The 19549-nt window shown below is 42.0% G+C and overlaps 1 protein-coding gene across 3 annotated transcripts in view; it reads left to right on the top strand.

The window, feature by feature from the left end:
- Positions 1 to 18137, top strand: part of USP6NL (USP6 N-terminal like) — a 117910-nt gene extending 99773 nt beyond the window's left edge. For all 3 annotated transcript variants that reach the window (XM_034063389.1, XM_034063390.1, XM_034063388.1), the window contains 4 exons: positions 147 to 212; positions 301 to 400; positions 3483 to 3635; positions 16040 to 18137. In XM_034063389.1, the coding sequence (XP_033919280.1) occupies positions 147 to 212; positions 301 to 400; positions 3483 to 3635; positions 16040 to 17376 (1656 nt within the window). In that variant the 3' untranslated portion in view covers positions 17377 to 18137. The remainder of the gene's footprint in view (positions 1 to 146; positions 213 to 300; positions 401 to 3482; positions 3636 to 16039) is intronic.
- The last annotated feature ends 1412 nt before the right edge of the window (positions 18138 to 19549 follow it).

Raw genomic sequence — 19549 nt, 5'->3', positions numbered from 1 at the left:
TTGATGTAATGGTGTTTCATGTAGTTAAATTAACTCTTTATGGTGAATACTGAGTGCATTGGCTTCAAGGTGAAAGTTGTTTTTTCATGGACAGTGTAAAACAGTACTGGAATTACTTGGATTTTAAACTTTTGCATTTTTTACAGGACTCCCAAGATATATCCACTGGTTTTTACACAACAAAATGGTTTTTGCACTGTTTCCTTGGTCATGTGAGTGTGCTTTTTGTGTTCTGTTTCTGTTTTTAATGGTGACTTGGATAGACAGTTTTAACAGTGTTGCCTGATTCTGTCATTTCAGACTCCCTTTACGTTAAGCCTCAGGGTATGGGATATCTACCTACTTGAAGGAGAACGGATTCTCACTGCTATGTCTTACACGATTCTGAAACTACACAAAAGTAAGACATCTCTCAAACATATGAATGCCAAACAGAGACTCAGCTGGTTTTGAAGTCATTTTGTGCACCTTGACCTTGTGCAAAAATCTTGGTTTCCCATTAGCCTTATACTGTGTCTGACAGGCAGTTCTCATTCCTTATGCTCAAAAAGTCTCAGTCTTTGCTCTATTAATGTGTGTGTGTGAGGTGGCTTGACCCTGGGTAGGTGCCAGGTGCCCATCAAGCTGCTCTATCAATCCCATAGTGTGCTGGATGGAGGAGGGAGAAAATAAGATAGGTAAAAACCTTGTTTGTCAAAATAAAGGAAGTTTAATAAAGCAAAAGCCATGCATGGAAGCAAAGGAAAAGATTTATTCTCTATTTCACATCAGTAGGTGATATCCAGCCATTTCCCAGGAAGTAGGGCTTCAATAGGTGTAGTATTTCTTCCAGAAGACAGACATCATAACAAATGCTCCTCTTTCTCCTCCTCCATCCTCTAAACTTTTATTCCTGAGCAGACGTCATATGGTATGGAATATGCCTTGGATCAGCTGGGGCCAGCTGTCCTGGCTGTGTGCCCTCCCAGGATCTTGCCCATCCTTAGCCTGCTGGTGATGGGGAATGGTGGAAAGAAGCCTTGCTGCTGTGGCAGCACTGCTCAGCAGTAGTCAAATCACTGGTGTGTTATCAGCACCTTTCCAGCTACCAGTGCAAAGCACAGCACTGTGACAACTGCTATGGGGAAAATGAACTTCATCCAAGCCAGACCAAACACAATGTGATTGCCAAAGAAAAATATCTTTTATAGTAAGAAAGTTATTTAAACATTGACATGAGGTGAGTTGTATTGCTGATTGAACAATGAGGGGGAAAATGGTGTAGTTCCATGATTTGGAAATGCCTTTTAGCTCCTCCAGGATTTCAGCTAATCAGAAAAGCACATAAAAAATGCAGGGTGTGCCACTAAATACCTGAATCTCTATCAGCAAACAGCTTAGCAATGGGGAACCACCAGTGTGTGTGTGTCTCTGTACTATTGTCCAAGAATATAATTTAAAATCAGAATTTCTATAGCCTGTCTGGGCAGCCTCTGCTATCCCTTGCCTTTGGATAAAGTGAAATTTGAGATTTTGAACAGGAGGATTGTCTGTGCCTGGTTCCAGAGGATCCAGAAAGCTTTTGAACATGAGTTACTGTCTCATAACACCGAGCATTTCCCAGGATGATACCTTGTAGTTGGAGTTTGGAACAGTCTTACTCTGGGACTTTGGCTTTCCTAGTGAAGTCCTTTATGTGAATTCACAGGTCTGCATGGAGCCTGCAGAATTGGTGTCTTAATTTGCTTGCTCATTTACCCTCTTTGAACTGGGGTGATACTACCTCACTGTCTCACTGGGCTGTGAACAAATGTGATGAACAAACATTAGTTTGTTCATAAATGGGTTTGAAAAATGAAATGTGTTACTTTTTAGCTTATCATACTTCACTAAATGTGTACCAACAATTTTTAGGCTTTGCATTTTGGTTTCTCCTCTTCATTTGCAAATAGACATCTACTTCAAAATATTTTTTATTCAGAAGTCTTTTTATGGGAAGACCTGAGGAAAACGTCCAAGTACAAGTTTGCTTGGTTAGCAAGTACAGAGCAACTTCCTCCATCATCAGAACACTGAGAGTGTTTTATGTCAAAAGAGATTAGAGGACTGGGGAGAAGTTGGCAGAAGATGGATTCTGATCTGTTATCCAGGCTCTTGTCTACCCTTAAAACACAAGAAGGATATGGACCTGCTGAGCAAATCCAGAGGAGGCTGTGAAGATCATTAGAGGGCTGGAGCACCTCTGCTATGGAAACAGACTGAGAGCTGGGCTTGCTCACCCTGGAGAAGAGAAGGCTCCAGGAAGACCTTAGAGCATCTCCAGTGCCTGAAGGGGCCAATGAGAAATCTGGAGAGGGGCTTTGGACAACGGCCTTTAGGGATAGGACAAGAGGAATGGTTTTAACCTGCCCAAGAGAGGGGAGACTGAGCTGAGCTCTTAGGCAGAAGCTGTTCCCTGTGAGGGTGCTGAGGCGCTGGCACAGGGTGCCCAGAGAAGCTGTGGCTGCCCCATCCCTGGCAGTGTTCAAGGCCAGGTTGGACACAGGGGCTTGGAGCAGCTGCTGCAGTGGAAGGGGTCCCTGCCTGTGGCAGGGGATTGGAGCTGGAGGAGCTTTAAGGTCCCTTCCAACCCAAACCATTTTACGATTGATAGTACAGCTGTCCAGTCAAACTGTCACTGTGGAATACATGTTAGGAGCATTTTTATTACAGTGCAGAAACAATTTTTATGGCTCATGTATAGGAATTGTTCATTCTAGAACTTGTGATAGTGTACATGTGCTTAAGGAAGCTACACAGCTATGGAGTTGCAGCCTTGCAAGCCATATAAGTTTGTGTGGGAAACATGGCCTTAGTGCTGTATAAAAAGGGAAAGAAAAACAATCTGGTAACTGTAAAACGATTTTCAAAATATGACCTGAATTTCATTGAAGTAGCAAAAAGTACCTGAATTGTTAGAGAGCCTGAAGCAATGGTTCTGAAGTGTGAAGTGCCATCATCATTCCATTGGAAGCTGATTCAGTTCTGGGTGAGGATACCGTAAATATCAGTTTTTAAAATGTTTTACTGCTTTACAAAGCCCTTATTGAGAGAGATGATGGATGTTGTACAGATCTCCAGCCGTGTCTTGTAAATTGAGGATGCAGGCTGAAAAGTAACTGAAGCTGTTGGACATAAGAAGGCTGAAGGAGGATGACTTGTAGTTAAGTTTTCTGAAGGTGCCCCTTCTTGGAAAGCATTGTCCGAAGTAGAAAGTGATAAGTAAAAAACATTTCCATGTTATTTGCAAATGAATTTTTAATGCATTTTATAGATTTCTGATGTAGAATTCTGATGTTCGCAAATGAATTTTTAATGCGTTTTATAGATTTCTGATGCAGAATTGTGATGTTTGCTTCGTTCATAAGTGTTTTTCATTCTGTTTTGAAAACAAAAGCATCTGACGTTCTAAGTACATTTTCCAATGGTCATATTTTAATGTATAATATTTTCTTCTTGTATAGAGCGGCTAATAAAGTTACAAATGGAAGAACTTGCAGAATTTCTGCAGAGCACTTTAGCCAAGAATTTCTTCTATGAAGATGACTATGTAATAGACCACCTCCAAAATTCTATGTCAGAATTGAAACGAGCAAAGCTGGATTTACCTGTAGCTGGTAAGAAATTTGTACATATGTACATTTAGATACATGTAGAGCTCTTTGCACATTGCCCATTCTTGAAGTGTTCATTCACAGTGTTAAAAATATTTACCTCTTCATCACTGCATCAGTTTTGGGGGTTTTTGCCTCTAAACTATTTTACAGTTTAAAATCAACACCCTTTATTTCATGAGTTTGCTCCTTTCTAGTGTTTTGTTTACTGGTTGTAAACTAATGGCCAAGTGCTTTAAAACATCCCATGTTCTGGTCATTATATTATCTTGGATTTATAAAAATAGATTAAATATTAAGGTCTCAATTTACTTGAAGCAGCAGCGTTGTCTGAGGATCCAGACTGTTTTATAGCTTGATTAGTTATGGAACAAAGTTCAGCTCAAATACTTTCTTCTGTTCATCTTTTCGTTGCTTGCAGGGGATAGACCTTCTGGGTGTCTAAGTGAAGTCCTTTCTTTGTGTCTTCTCAGCTTTGTGCTTTTAGGTTGCAGAGCAGAGATGATGGTTTCTTGGTGCCTCATGAAACGTGTGTAGGGTATTTTCTTCCTGTGTTAAGATTCTCTTTTCTATCCCTACCTCCACAAATTTTAATTAGATTTTTTCTTGTGATTATTCAGGATCCTTCTTCTTTATCCTTGCTAATTGTAAAACACCATTTGAGAAAGGATATATTTTAAACAAACTTCCAAAAACATGGCAGAAAATTGCCTTGAAATTATTAAGTTGCTTTGGCTGGCTTTCAGAAGTTAAGAAGTATCAGAAAAAAGGTTGTCTATATAGCACTGTTGTGATAATTTGTTCCTGAAGCTTTCATTAATGAATTTCATTTGCCTGTTTCTGTAGAGCTCAAATTGCATGCAATATGGGGCTGCTTCAGGACTACTCATCACAAACAGATGCCTGTTTCATATGGTTCTTCAGCAGATCTGTCCCTCTGGGGTCCAAACACTTTCTGCACATTTGCTTCCTATCCTCTTGGTTGCTTGCCAGGCTTTCCCATTTCTCTTGATTCATATCCCTCTGTTTTGCCCTCATTTTCACTTTCTGGAACATGTCTCCAGCACACTTTCTCTCACCAGCAGTTAGGTCTAAGTCTAGTTCCTGCTCTTGTCTTCTTGCGTGCTCACTCTTAAACCTTCTCATCTGCATTTGCTATGAGTCTGCAGTTCTCCAAGTTACTGTGTGCTCAGTGCCTTCCCCTTTCTATCGCAGCTTCACCTCCTGCCTTCTCTCCATCCTTCCTTCCACAAGCTGGGTTTCAGTCTTCACTTACTCTTCAGGGCCAGTTGCTCTTTTCAGCTCTACTTTCAGGTTTGTGCTTTGTCAGACATCATGTCACAGCTGAGGCTTGGTCATGAGATGTGAGCAGATACATCAGAGAGCAACTTTGTCTTTTAGCATCAAATCCACCCCATCATATTAAAGGAAAATAGATCATGGGAGTGCTTTTTGTTAAATTTGAAATACAGAGTCCTCTGTGGTTGTGTTTGAGGGGGTTGTCCCAAAAACTTTGTAGGTAGGCCTATTTTTTCCTGGATGTGGAAAAGTAAACTTTATCAGTGAGATGTTTGGAGTTTCCACTTAAAACTGTGATAGCCAAAGAGTTGGGAAAGACTTCTGTAGTTTGCTGTGTGATGGAGTTAAATGTATCTTCCAGCCTAGAAAATCCCACACATGTAACTCATGTTGAGAGTTTCTGTGGAAAATACAGAATGCACTGGGAATTTTCTTGATGCAGAAAATACTGAAGGGAGGAAGTTTATTCCTAATTTATTGATGGTTTAAGGCTTTTCTTTTGGGACAGTGCTAAATGCCTTCAGGTTAAATTCTGTTTGAAAACACTCTGGATTTCCTCAGAAGATTAAAGAAGGTTTTAGGTGGCATAAGAGCCGTCCAGCTTGCAGTGCAGTTAGAGAAGGTGTGAGACACAAAGAGTCTTGAGGAGACCAGCGGCAAAGGGTAGAGAATGTGTCGTCTTGCCAAGATGGTTTGGCAGTGGAATGCAAGTTACTTGATTTCAGACTTTGTACACTTAGTGTAACTTCTGATGTGACTAGTTGACAGGATGGTTTTGGTTGGAGCCATATTGGTTAGAATCATAGAATAGTTTGGGTTGGAAAGGACCTTAAGATCATCCAATTCCAACCCCCTGCCATGGGCAGGAACACCTCACACTAAACCAGTTCTTTGTCTTGGATAGCTCAACATCAGTGACAATAAAATGCCTTCTAATTTATTTTTTCAACACGAATGAGGGAGGTTTAATATTAACATGGGAAAAGCGAAGCCAAAGTAAAGTGTATTTTGGTGCTGGATAAGGAATTGAGCTTTCTCCTTTTTTAATTTCAAAGTAGCCTGGGAAATCCTCTTTGTGTGGTATATTTTTGCCAGGGTAAAGGGGAACATTACTTAACCTTTCACAAAGTAAATACAAAATGCCTTCCTCCTAATCCTTGGGAATCCAGCTGATTTGTCTGCTGCTATGTACAGTTGAGTGAGGCTGCTCATAAGAATTTCACAAGCCTTTGGTTTGTAACTTTTTCCTTTTCCCACTCTGATGTTCCGTTTGGTTTTACTAATCCCTGTCTTCAGGCAATAGTATTTTTCTACAGGTTCTCAGCATTCTCTGGACATTTGGTTTGCTCTCATGTTGTGGTTAACCCTGGTTGGACACCAGGTGCCCACCAGAGCCACTCTGTCAGGCCCCTCCTCAGCTGAAAGGGGAGGGAGAAGGATCTGTGGGTCTGGATAGGGGCAGGGAGAGATCACTGAGCAATCGCTGTCACAGACTTGACTTGGGGAAATCAGCTTAATTTATTATCAATCAAAGCAGAGTTAGGATAAGGAGAAATAAAAGCAAATCTTAAAATCTTCTCCCCCCACCTCCTTCTTCCTGGGTTTAATTTCACTCCCAAATTCTCTTCCTCTTGCCCTCCAGTGGGAATGGGGGTTGTGGTCAGTTCATCCCATGTCTCTGCTGCTCCTTCATCCTCAGGGGAGGATTTCTCACACTCTTCCCCTGCTCTATTGTGGGGTCCCTCCCACAGGAGGCAGTTCTCCATGATCTTCTCCATCATGAGTCCTTCCCATGGGCTGCATTCTTCCCAAGCTGCTCATTGTGGGTCCCTTCCATGCAGTGCAGTCCTTCAGGATCAGACTGCTCCAATGTGGATCCCCCATGGGGTCCCAAGTCCTGCAGCAAACCTGCTCCAGGCTCAGTTCCTCTCTCCATGGGGCCACAGGTCCTGCCAGGAGCCTGCTCCAGCACGGGCTTCCCACAGGGTCACAGCCTCCTTCAGGCATCTCCCTGCTCTGGCTGTGGATCCTCCCCAGGCTGCAGGGAGATATCTGCTCCAATGTGCATCTCCCTGGACTGCAGAGGAACCTCTGCTCTGGTGCCTGCAGCACCTCCTCCTGCTCCTCCTTCACTGGCCTTGGGGTCTGCAGAGCTGTCTCTTGCACATGTTCTCACTCCTTCCTGCACCTACAGTTCCTTCTGCACAGGAACTTTTCCCCCCATCTTAAATATGTTATCCCAGGGGCTCTACCACTGTCACTGATGGGCTCGAGCTGCTTCAGAAGCTGGTCCATCATAGAGCTGCTTGCATTGGCTCTGCTGGATGAGGAAGCTTCCAGTAGCAGCTGCTCACAGAAACCACCTCTGTAGCTCTCCAGCTACCAAAGCCTTGCCATGCAAACCCAATGCATGTGTCTGACTCTACTGTCTTTACTACCTTCAGTCTCTTTTACTGTTATTCTTCTAATTTAATGTAAAACTTATGAAACTATCATGTCATGCAGTGATGCAATACCAGACTGTTCATGTAAGTACCCACTGTAGCCTGAGAAAACAGTGTTTATTTTAGTTTTATCAGCTGAAATCAAAGCATTACTTCCAATCTTGTACTTATTTGGTGTTTTTTTTCATGGAACAACAATTACACCTTTAAGTAGTAAAACCAAAGTAAAAATGCATCTTAGGAAAAAGAAATCAAATATCTCCATCTTACAGCTGCATCATTATCGGTCATCCAGGAATAGCAGTGAGCTAATTAAACTCAGTGGAATTTTCCATCTGTCATCCTTTGTTAGGCTGTATATCCTGCCCTAGTAGGGTGAGCTGCAGTGGGATATTATAAGAGGTAGTAAGTTTTGTGTGACTTTCAAGTGGATGTCTGCTTATGTCTGATGTAGCTTTCTCTGGCTTGCTTCCTCCTTGGCTTCTCCCACTGAACGAAGGAGCTTCTTGTTCCTTTCAGAGACGAGTGGAAGGAAGGGGCTTTGTTGAACAATTTCTCACTGATAAAGCCCTTAAAATGCTCAGCCAGAAGATGGTTGTTAAGGGGATCATGCTAATTTTGGATGTCGGTGAAGTTCTTTACCCAACAGCAGGGTGATTTTGCATAAAGCAGACCATGTGATGTAATTTCATTTCTCTTTGTAGTAATTTCTAGTCATAGAAATGTAGTGTAGGATAGCCTGTTTTTAGCAACTGCAACCTTCAGGTTGTACCTTAAGTGCTGTTCTCCAAAGCCAACGTAGGCATCCCTGTTCCGGTGACCCTATGGAGACAGTATGGACAAGCACACTTCTGACGGGCAGGCTGCTTGGTGACCAGGCCCTGGGAGAGGCAGGCTGGGACAAGCCTATGGTAGAAACTGTGGATCTGCTTGAGTGAGTCCAGAGGAGACAACAAGGATGCTCAGGGGCTGGAGCACCTCTGCTATGGAGACAGATGGAGAGAGTTTGGGTTGTTCAGCCTGGAGAAGGCTCCAGTGAGACCTTGTGACAGTCTTCCAGTACCTAAAGGGGCCAACACTAAGTCTGGAGAGGAACTTTTTAACAGGGGGATGGCTTTAAGCTGACAGGGTTTAGATTATATCTAAGGAGGATGTTCTTCCATGTGAGGGTGCTGAGGCGCTGGCACAGGGTGCCCAGAGAAGCTGTGGCTGCCCCATCCCTGGCAGTGCTCAAGGCCAGGTTGGACACAGGGGCTTGGAGCGGCTGCTCCAGTGGAAGGGGTCCCTGCCCATGGCAGGAGGTTGGAGGTGGATGAGCTTTAAGGTCCCTTCCAACCCAATCCATTCTATGATATGTCCTCTGACACATCAAGCAAATTAAGTAGAAACGATAAATTCTATGTTCTGGATTGTCTGGAACATTAGGAATGGTGTCCACACAACAGCAGGTTCTGGAACAGCACTCATCTAAATCTGTGTCACTCCTGTTTACATTCTCTCAAGGAGCCAGATCTGATGTGGAGCTGACAATCTTCCTTAGTTCACGGATGATGTCTAGAGCATAGTGAAAGCAATTTTCCATGGTATCTACCATTGATCTCCAGAATTCCTTGATGCAGATTATTTCCTTGGCTGTTACTTAAAACAGCAGCAAAATCCTTTAAATGCTCACAAGAAACAGAATTTCAAGCTTTTGCTTTAAGTTATTCCTCTAGGACTACATAAATAATGCAGTGCTTAATAAACAATATTTACATATTCATACATATTTTTTATAGTGTCTGACTTCAATAAACAAAAGTGCTTATTACTGAAAGTTTCATATTCTACTCAAAAATATGTGTCTGAAAATAGTTTATTTGTCTAAGGCTTGGATCTGTTCTTGAGGCAATTTCTTACCTGCGTTTTGGGGTAAGGTACCCTGAAAAGGGATGGCAGAGGGGTCTTGGGTTACACTTTTTTAATGACTGAAAGTTTAGTATGACCTTACAGCAGCTGAGAAGACCTTAAATCAGAGAGAAAGGTCTTGTACTTTAAATTTAAAGCAGTATTGGGCAATCTGGTCCTTCCCTTGTCCTTGTGATCCTCTTAACTATATTTGTGTGTGTGTGATAACACAAGGTTTAAACTCTGACTCAGTTCTATTTCTCCCAGCTTTTTCTGTGTTCAGGGCAAACTAGTGAAGTTTGAATCTTGTATTTGCCATAGATTTTAAGTGTTTGTCTGCTCTTTAAAGGTATATTTTATTACATTTATCATCACCATCTTTTATACAAATAATGTCTGTTTCAAATACTCACCAGTGACAGTGCAGAATTGTATAGTAGGTTGTTCATCTATTAAATAACGTCTGTTCTCTGCTTTTAATGTGCCTTTTGACAGCCAAAACAATAGGAAACCTGGAGTCACTTTGACTCTCCTGTCTCTGATGCTCTCTCTGTTCTCGTTGTGTTATATTCTGGAGGAATTTTGGAGTTTTCACTTGTGCTTGAAGAGCACACAAGTAGCTATCTTAGACAATGCACCTCACGTTTTAATCAACTTAAACCTTTTTCTCTGTCTTGTTTCTTGTGTAGTACAAATACTTTGCAATATGATGAAGGAAATTAATATATGAGATTAATTAATACAATTAGTATATTATTTTCAGCAGTTTTAGATTTGGCTTTGCATCATTTAAGCATCTTTACTGTTAAAAACTTGCGTGCTTTTTGCAAATAAAATCCAGATAGTTCTGTTAGGCTTGGTTCATATTTTAAACTCACTTTTCGCGAAAGTATTTTCTGGAAGAAATGTGGAATTAGGGATGTAAAGTGGTTAATTTTAGCAAGTTTATTTGCAAGGGCAGCTCACAGATACACAGCCGGCATCCTGCCCCTTCTGGTTGATGACCAAATCTGTTGCTGTTTCTATTTTCATCTACATGGCAATGTTTATAAAGTAAGTTTTCTGTACTGTCACTTACAGAAGTGACATAGCAGCAGGAAGGCAAACAGTGCATTTTGTTCTACCTTCAAGGTGTCAGGCAGGATTTCATGTTAGTAACTCCTTAGTGATGGCCTACAAAGGAGGAGGAGCAGAGCCAGGCTTCCAGACAGCAGCTTCAGTTTCTAGTGCAGGCACTTACATTTCTTTAATATTCTCTTGGACTTGTAAACTGAAGAAGTAAGATGGGATGTCACTGATGGAAAATAAACACAAAATATCAAGAAGTCGTTTGAAGAGTTGTTTTTATGACCATTACCATCCTTGAAAATTGCGTTAGAGCAGTCAAAGTGCATGTATTCTGGTGCTGAAATTAAGGACTAGACTGTTATTCACCGGAGAGAACACTTAAAGCACTTTACTCCAATTATGTCTGCTATTCAATGCATGAAGCTGTTAGTGCCTCCTGAAGTAATTATGTGTAAAAGTCTTGCAGTTGAGAGTGACTTCCACTGGGTGGTGACCAAGACTTGTTAGAGCAGGAGGAAGTCAGTAGACTAAAACTTTCTTTAATATGACTTGAATTTAGGGCACAGTCAGATCTGCTCATATTTGCTTTGCTCCTTTTCCTGTCTGGTAACATGTTTACAGCAGCAAACAAGAACCTGATTGTTCTTGTTTTGCTTAAGTTGTCTCCTCCTACTTCCATTTCTCTCCTTCCTCCCCCATTTTTCACCCCATTTTCTTTGTTGTTTGCTATTTTATACTGTGCTGCATACAAGCCAAATAAATCACTACCTTTCTTTTAAATGAAAGATAGAGAATCCTATAGTCTCACCTCTGTAAATTCTGAGATAAGCTATTGTGTTTGTCTTTGAGAAAAGGCAGCAACTAAACTCTCTTTAGGAACCTGTTTTGTTGAAGGAGGAGGAGTAGAAACTGGCACAGGGTGCCCAGAGAAGCTGTGGCTGCCCCATCCCTGGCAGTGCTCAAGGCCAGGTTGGACACAGGGGCTTGGAGCAGCTGCTCCAATGGAAGGGGTCCCTGTCCGTGGTAGGGGTTGGAGCTGGAGGAGCTTTAAGGTCCCTTCCAGCCCAGACCATTCTGTGATTCTGTGAGAGAAGTGTTCTGCATCTCATCTTTCCCAGCCTGGGAAAAATCTGAAGCCAAAGGCCCATTTGGTCGTGGTAAAGCTCATTGCCAAAGTGAGTCTCAACTTCTAGTTTTAAAATGCTTTTAAACCTTGTGTGTAAACATCATTGATTATACAGAAAAGCACTTGTCCCAGAAATACTTCTTGTAACACTCAAATGCTTCTCTGTTCGTCAGTCAGACAGGTATGTCCAGAATGAACTCAGCCTTTGAATATCTGTTTGTGCTGTTGCTTCAATTGGATGTCCTTAAAAACATCCAGATAAAATTACTTCATGCTCAGTTCTGAGGAGTGTGAACAGTGAGTTTAGTTGAAGTAGTAAAGAAGATGTTTGAGAGCTGCTTGTGAGGCTTTAGGCAGATTTGGAATGGAAAATTGGAAGATAGAAGATAATGCGGCTTACAAGAATTGGTGCTTTTGCATGCTTCTCTGGTGAGCTGTATGTGCATCTCTTAAGGGTTGAGATGTTTGTTGTGACTTGGTTGCTTTGCTCTTCCATTATGGTTTCTTTTCCTCAGCATTTTGCTTTTATGAGCTCTTTTCTTTCTTGCCAACATGCAGCATCTTGGTTTTCTTGCTGCTTGAAGCATTCACACATAGTTCGCATGCAGTTTTCTGCATGTGAGGAGGGTCTCATTGTATTCATGTGCATGATGATAAATGTGGTTATTGTCTTCTTTTGGGTGTTTTTTAACCTTCAGGAGGTTTTCTTTGTTCTTAACATTTTTTAAAGTTGTTCTTAGTTCCCCTGGATGTGTGTATGTGTGTGTATATATATCCTTAAATAGAATTAAATACCTAATCTGCAGTTTGAAACAAACTGGTTTTCCTTTAGAAGATAACCAGTTTGTAGGGGGTCTTTGTGCTGCAGCTCATAGATCCTTACACAACTCCTTTCCTTCCAATGCTTTTCCTGGCAGGAGCTGATGAGAGCTCAAGCATTTCTGAACCAGAACAAGGCCTCTGCTTTGTAGCTTTGATTCACTGAATTGAGTACCTCCAGCAATGTGGCCTTTCTTAGTTTCACATGCAGATGTGGATGATTCAACAAGCTGTGTCACTTGTTTCTATCTGAGGGTCAAGTTCTACCAACTCCTGTAGAAGCCCTGTGGCTAAGATTTAAAGCTGTATTTCTTCTTTTCCCCACTGACCCTCCTTCCACACATATTCATTGTTCCCTATATTTGCTTTCCCTCAGAGCACTAAGCTTTGGTATTACTAGCCTCTAAACATGGGTTTCATGCTGTTAGAATGCAGAGATTTTCTTCTAAACGAATTACTGTGTTGGAACACTTTCCTTGTTACTCACTACATGAATTAATGTCGAGGTTTAGCAGTTTCACAACAGCCATGGTAAGATTTCTCTGGTACTCATTTTACAGCTGTAATTCATGTTACAGCATACATCATCTAGACAGTGCAGCCCACATATGCCTCCTTGTAGAGTGTTCTTTTACCCTGAAATGCGAAGGAAAGATGACAGAAAGTAATCTTCAAAGCAGCCTAGCTAGAACTCAATAAAAATGTCTTCAGTATTCTCACTTGGGTTTTGTTAGAGCTTAGTGGTAATTAAGGAACCCTAAGTATGTGAAATTAAAACCCCCAAAACTCACAGAAACCCCACCTGTATTGAACAGTCGAGTCTATTTCAAAGGGTCTCGTATTGCTCTGTGTGCATTTCTTGGACTGAAAGCTGGAAGAAAAGAAATCTGTTCATGCATTTAACATCTTTGTACAAATTAGGAAACACTGCAGCTACTGGAGGAGCTTGTCTTTATTTATATATTTAATATATATACACATACATATATGTAATTGTTTAATTTCAGGCATGGAAAAAATCATTTTTCCAGAACATTTATTGCATACAAGGACAGAAACTAAATAAGTTCCAGATGTTGAGCCTTTTTCCATGCTATCCCATAGCTACTGTGGATCACCTGTAGGTTATAAATAGATTAGCAGCATAGAAAGAGGAGTTCTGTATGATTTAGATGACAAGTTCTTGGCATGTTCTTTGGGTATTCTTTCTTAATACAGACTTTATGCTATTCTAACATTCAAAATTAGTAAGATTGAAAGCATGGTAGTGTATAAACCCAGTATCAGGAATATTTATTACAGGCAAAATTCCCTTTTATTCAGAAGACGAGCTTCAGCTTTGCCTGCCTCTGTGTTTAAGTTGCAGATGGAATTGACTCAAGCAGATGCCTTGTGCCAAACCGAAGCAAGTTCCAAGAGTGAACTTCTGTTCATATAGAATAAAGAACAGCTTGAAGAGGCTGGTGCAGCACACAGTATACTGCAGAGCAGTTAAAGTGTCCATGCAGCTCGTTCCTCTGTCCCTCGTTTGGTCTTCCAGTGGTGTGCTGTGAAGAAGTGGAGGTTCACAAATCCATGCTCCACATTTTAGCCTGGTTTGTGATTAGTGGGGGCCCTGTAGTGAAAGAGAATGGACCATGAGACTTGTAATTGTGAGAGCTGCTCATTGGAGCCCACTGCTGAGGCCCTTTCCCACCGTGTGTCCTGCAGCACTGTCTTGCAACTATTTCTGTAGGTGTTCTCCGTATAGTGTGCCAGGTGTATAACCCTGTAAGATCATATAACAAGTAGAATCTCCCCTTTGGGGACAAGTAATTGAGGAGAGGGCTCAGCATGAGTGTCTTCCTTTACCAGGTCATTGCAAGGTAGACAATGAGTACTTTCAGAGCATAGGCTTACGTATCTAAATAGTTGAACGAAGGATAAGGAGGGGAAAACAAAAGCAGAGGTTTTTTTCTACAGCAAGCCTGGGTAGGCTGTGCTTGTTATATGTCAAATGAGGTTTCTGAAGTTACATATTCCTAAAGATAAGGGTAAGTTCCACATCACCTTTGGCCTTCAGTGAAGGCTTTGAAAAATCAAGAAAATGCTGGTTTAATTGTTTGGCAAGACCAGACTGTTAAGTACTTCTGATTTACATTTGATTTATCTTGTCATGACACATGGCATCGTTGTATTCTTCTCTGCTGTCCTCCTGCCATGTCCTAGCTGGCACAAACTGTAAGTTTTCATTTAGTTTATACAGAAACTGATCCCTAATGGTAGTTTGTTATGCTGCTGTAATAACTAACACTGACCTTGGCTGCTGACTTTCCTCTGTGTACCTCTATTGTGAACCAGTCACCAAAGATTGAACTCATAATATTGACTGCGAAAACAGACATAGCTCACTTCTAACCACAGCACTTGTGTCAGGGATAGACACATTTGTATGTATACATTCCTGTGGACCCATATAAGCACATAAAAAGAATCTTAATTACGAATAACTATAAAGACTGAGGTGCTCTTTATGATTAAACAAAGGAATTAAACCAAATTATTTTCCCAACAGCTATTTTGTATCATTTGTTTTGCATAACATTTGAGCAAGGGTACCCATTTCTCTTTTCCTCCTTACAACAGAGCTTTTGCTTACTAAATAGATGCAGAGTGAATAGAGTTTGTTTGGTTATGCTGACATTAAAAGTTTTCATATTTTTTTAGGAAACACTGAACATTAAATTAAATTTAGATTAATACATTTAATGAGAAGTATGTGACCTTTTCTGCTTATAATGGGAATGTAGTGTATTACATGAATCATACGTAAGTGGATGTGATAAAAAACTTTGGCTGAGAATATGAAGGGCGTTGACTGCTGAGGAGAAAGATTGCAGTGGAAAACTCTATGTAAATTGTCCTATGACACCATCAAGCAGTGAAACACATCTTTATTCTTTCTGTAGTGGCAATGTGGATCATTCCGGGTCCCCACATAACTGGTGTTTACTTACCATAGGCTATTGCAATGTGCTGAGCTTCAGTCTGGGAGAACTTTCCGTGCATATCCTAGTTCTCTAAATGATGTTGTCATGCTTGGGAGAACTTGTCCATTGAGCCCTCAGTTGGAATCATGATGTACCCAGTGATGGAAAACTGAACTGAAAACAACGTGATTCTGCATAGAGCCTTTCAGTGACACTGGGCTTTTTAATACTGAGGTTGAAATGTATGGCCAGGGGAAACAAGGACTTATCTGTGCAGATGTTAGTGAGGAGCTCCAACCCAAGAAAAGAAGTGAGAGAAGGTTCAAAGGTGTCTGTGAGGAGGCTTGTGCATGTGCCTGAGGAGCTGATAGTATAGCTTATCAGAGGTGAACATTGAAAGATGAATGAATTGGAGACAATGGATTGGGAAAGGGATACTGGGAAGGATTTTTAAAGTGGAGGAAGTGTGGGGAGGGTTACATATATAGTAGGTGCTGTAACCAAAGTGTCATCTAGGAAAACGATCTTTTGCAGCAGTGTCATGAATGAGCAAAAGCTTGTCAAGTTTGCATCAGCTGTCGAAAGGCTGACTAGAGTAACTGGTTCAGATGAGAGCATACACAAAACCTCTGTTCAGTGTCAGTATGCAGAAAAACCTTTGAGGTGTTTAGCAGAAAGGTGACCAGAGAGAGGCCCAGGTAATTGAGTTCATAGCTGGTTTTGCTTGCATGACCAATAGATCAAAGGAGACTTTTGTACAAACGTGAATTTATGCTATTGCTGTTCTTATTTTAGGTAAAGAAGATGAATTCCCAAAGAAGCCAATGGGGCAGATTCCATCGGGACCTCAGCCTCTGATGCTTAACTCTACCCCAATGCTTAATGGACAGAACAGCACTGGTACACAAACAAGGACAGAAAGGAGACTATCCACAGAAGAAGCAGGAAGTTCACCAAATAACTGGAAAAGAATGAATTCACTGGAAAAGAAACCTTCCTTAAAACAGCAGAAGGCTCGACTGATAGAGACACAAAGTAGTATGTCTAAGAATGAGGTAGACACCAGAAGAAAGCCTCAGCCAGCACAGCAGGAAAACTCAAGACGATATAGTAATGCAGCTGCTAATCAGAATTCTAATGCTGCTTCAAATACTAGAAGGGAATTTGTACCTAAGTGGAATAAGCCATCTGATATCAGAATAATTGAAAAGACAATGAAACTTTCTGCAGAAGTGAAAGACAGGCCAGTAAACCAGTCGGTTTCAGGCCCACCACCAAGTCCTGTAGACACACAGCCTTTGAATGTAAAGCAAAAGACGAGGGGTTTGGCTGCTGATGAAGGTAAGCGAGGGTCGAATGCGTCTCAGTATGACAACGTTCTGGAAGCTGAGAATGAGAATCTTGTTGAAGAGGTGCTTGAGAGAGCTCAACCCCAGAGCCTGAGGCATGTAGCATATTCTAATAGTCCAGGAAAGCAAGCTGACAGAAACCCGGCTCCATTAAAAATACCCAATTACACCTTCACTTCACAACCCAGATCTCCAAAATACTCCTTGCAATCCGATGGACCACCTCATAGACTGAATGCAGAACAGCCACTGCCCTGTTACAGGAATCCACCTTCTTACCATGGAAATTCTCGAACACACATTTCCAGTATAGGCAATGTGAGTTCTGTTCCTCTACATTATCATGGGAATCAAAGCAGCCCTTCTGGGAGGCCATATGGTTCTTTTATTTCAGTAGATTATTCTCCAGATAAACTACCAATGAATTCCTATCCTGCCAGTCGCCAAAATCCTCTTCCGACAACCCCTGGGCAGACAGAAGTAGCCCCTGTTGATGCTTATACCAGCAACTCGAGATCCCCCCCAGGGGTCAAATTCATAACCCCTCCAGTGGATTATTTCCCAGAAGATAGAAAGTGGCCAGATGCTGCTTATATTTACAGACATGAACCCTACAGGCAGCCCTGGAGCCAAGATGTTAACAAAGGCCACTTGGAAGATTTCCAGGTATATCAGCATTTTCAGTCAATGGATTTTCAAGACCATAGTGTTCATCCTGTGTCGGTGGATAGTCCACTAAGATACAGGACTTCCCCAGCCTTTGAAGACCATGGCTCACCATAGGACCAATATTCAAGCCCACCTGCACAAGCCCAACACTCTCAAAATAGAACTGATGGATTGTCTGTGCATGAATCTGTGCCTCTCTGAGAACCTTAACTGTACTCAATAAACCCACAAAGCCCAAACGCAATCAAACGTTACTGTGTTAGCAGTCAGTTCTGTGAAATCCAGACAGTTCATGTGCATCTCAAAAATGACACTATTTCAGAGATGTTTCAGACTTTCACTGAAGGTTAGTTGAGTTCTTAGGCTTGCATTGAAGCTATTGAAGGTGATAAGATGCACATAGACATAGCAATAAGATTGTATGCGCAGTGCGGCTAATAGTCATTGTTCTTTATGTTTAAATAACTCGTGTTACAATCCTGCCTAAAACCTGTAACACATTGACAAGTTTTATGTTGACCGACAGACATGGTTAATGCACTGTATAATGTGTGTGTGCGAGTGTGCACTTACAACACATCGACATGTAGGGGAAGAGCTAAAGAGTTTAAATGTAGATGCATTTAACTTTGTGCAAAGCTTGTGAAGTACTTTTATTTCATATTATTTTTCTTTGTAATTTATTCTAGAAGCTGTTCGTTTTGAATGGGATTTTCTGTCATTTATAACACAGCTGCCTCAGCATCCCAGTATCTGTTCTGGGCAGGAGAAATGCTTTGGGATTAGAACCATAGAATAGTTAGGGTTGGAAAGGACCTTATGATCATCCAGTTCCAACCCCCTTGACATGGGCAGGGACACCTCACACTAACCCATATCACCCAAGGCTTCATCCAACCTGGCCTTGAACACTGCCAGGGATGAAGCATTCAAAACCTGCCTGGGCAACTCATTCCAGTGCCTCACCACCCTAATGGAAATAATTTCTTTCTTGTAACCAATATAAACCTCTCTTGTTTAAGTTTTAACCCATTACTCCTTGTCCTGTCACTACAGTCCATAATGAATAGTCCCTCCCCAGCATCCCTGTAGCCCCCTTCAGATACTCGAAGGCTGCTCTGAGGTCTCCACGCAGCCTTCTCTTCTCCAGGCTGAACAGCCCCAACTTTCTCAGCCTGTCTCCATACAGGAGCTGCTCCAGTCCCTGATCATCCTCGTGGCCTCCTCTGGACTTGTTCCAACAGTTCCATGTCCCTTTTTATGTTGAGAACACCAGAACTGCACACAATGCTCCAGGTGAGGTCTCACGAGAGCAGAGCAGAGGGGCAGGATCACCTCCTTTGACCTGCTGGTCACGCTCCTTTTGATGCAGCCCAGGATACAGTTGCTTTCTGGGCTGTAAGCACACACTGCAGCCGGCTCATGTTCATTTTCTCATTGACCAACACCCCCAAGTCCTTCTCTTTGGGCTGCTCTGAATCTCTTCTCTGCCCAACCTGTAGCTGTGCCTGGGATTGCTCCCACCCAGGTGTAGGACCTTGCACTTGTCATGGTTAAACTTCATGAGGTTGGTATCAGCCCACCTCACAAGTGAGTCAAGGTCCCTCTGGATGGCATTCCTTCCCTCCTGCGTATCAACAACCACACAGCTTGGTGTCATCGGCAAACTTGCTGAGGGCACACTCAATCCCATTGTCCATGGCACTGACAAAGATGTTGAACAAGAACAGTCCCAACACTGATCCCTGAGGGACACCGCTCATGGACCCCGTGGACGTGTGAACATTCAGGTTTTTAAGATGTTCTCAAACCAGATCCTCTTCTACAGTGGGCCCAAGGTCTTCATTCTCACAGTCCCTGCGTCCTCCTTCCAAGACTCGGGTGCTGCGGTCAGAGCCTTTGCCAGTGAAGACCGAGGCAAAGAAGCCATTCAGAACCTCAGCCTTCTCCAAGTCCTGCGTAGCCAGTTCTCCTGAAAGCTTCCGGAGTTGTCCCTACTCTGTTTTTTATTCACTATGTATCTATAGAATCCCTTCCTGTTGTCCTTAACATCCCTAGCCAAGTTTAATTCTACCTGGGCCTTAGCTTTCCTAACCTGGTCCCTAACTTCCCAGGCAACATCCCTGTATTCTTCCTGTGCTGTCTGTCCTTCTTTCCACCTTTTATAAGCCTCTTTTTTCCTGTGAATTTTTCTCAGCAGCTCCTTATCTATCTAAGGAGGTCTCCTGGCCCTCCTGCTGCACTTCCTTCTGGTCAGGATGCAACACTCCTGAGCTTGTAGCAGGTT

The sequence above is a fragment of the Melopsittacus undulatus genome, chromosome 5 (assembly GCF_012275295.1).
Source record: "Melopsittacus undulatus isolate bMelUnd1 chromosome 5, bMelUnd1.mat.Z, whole genome shotgun sequence".
Taxonomy (NCBI): domain Eukaryota; kingdom Metazoa; phylum Chordata; class Aves; order Psittaciformes; family Psittaculidae; genus Melopsittacus; species Melopsittacus undulatus.
This window is presented reverse-complemented; position numbering and strand designations above follow the sequence as displayed.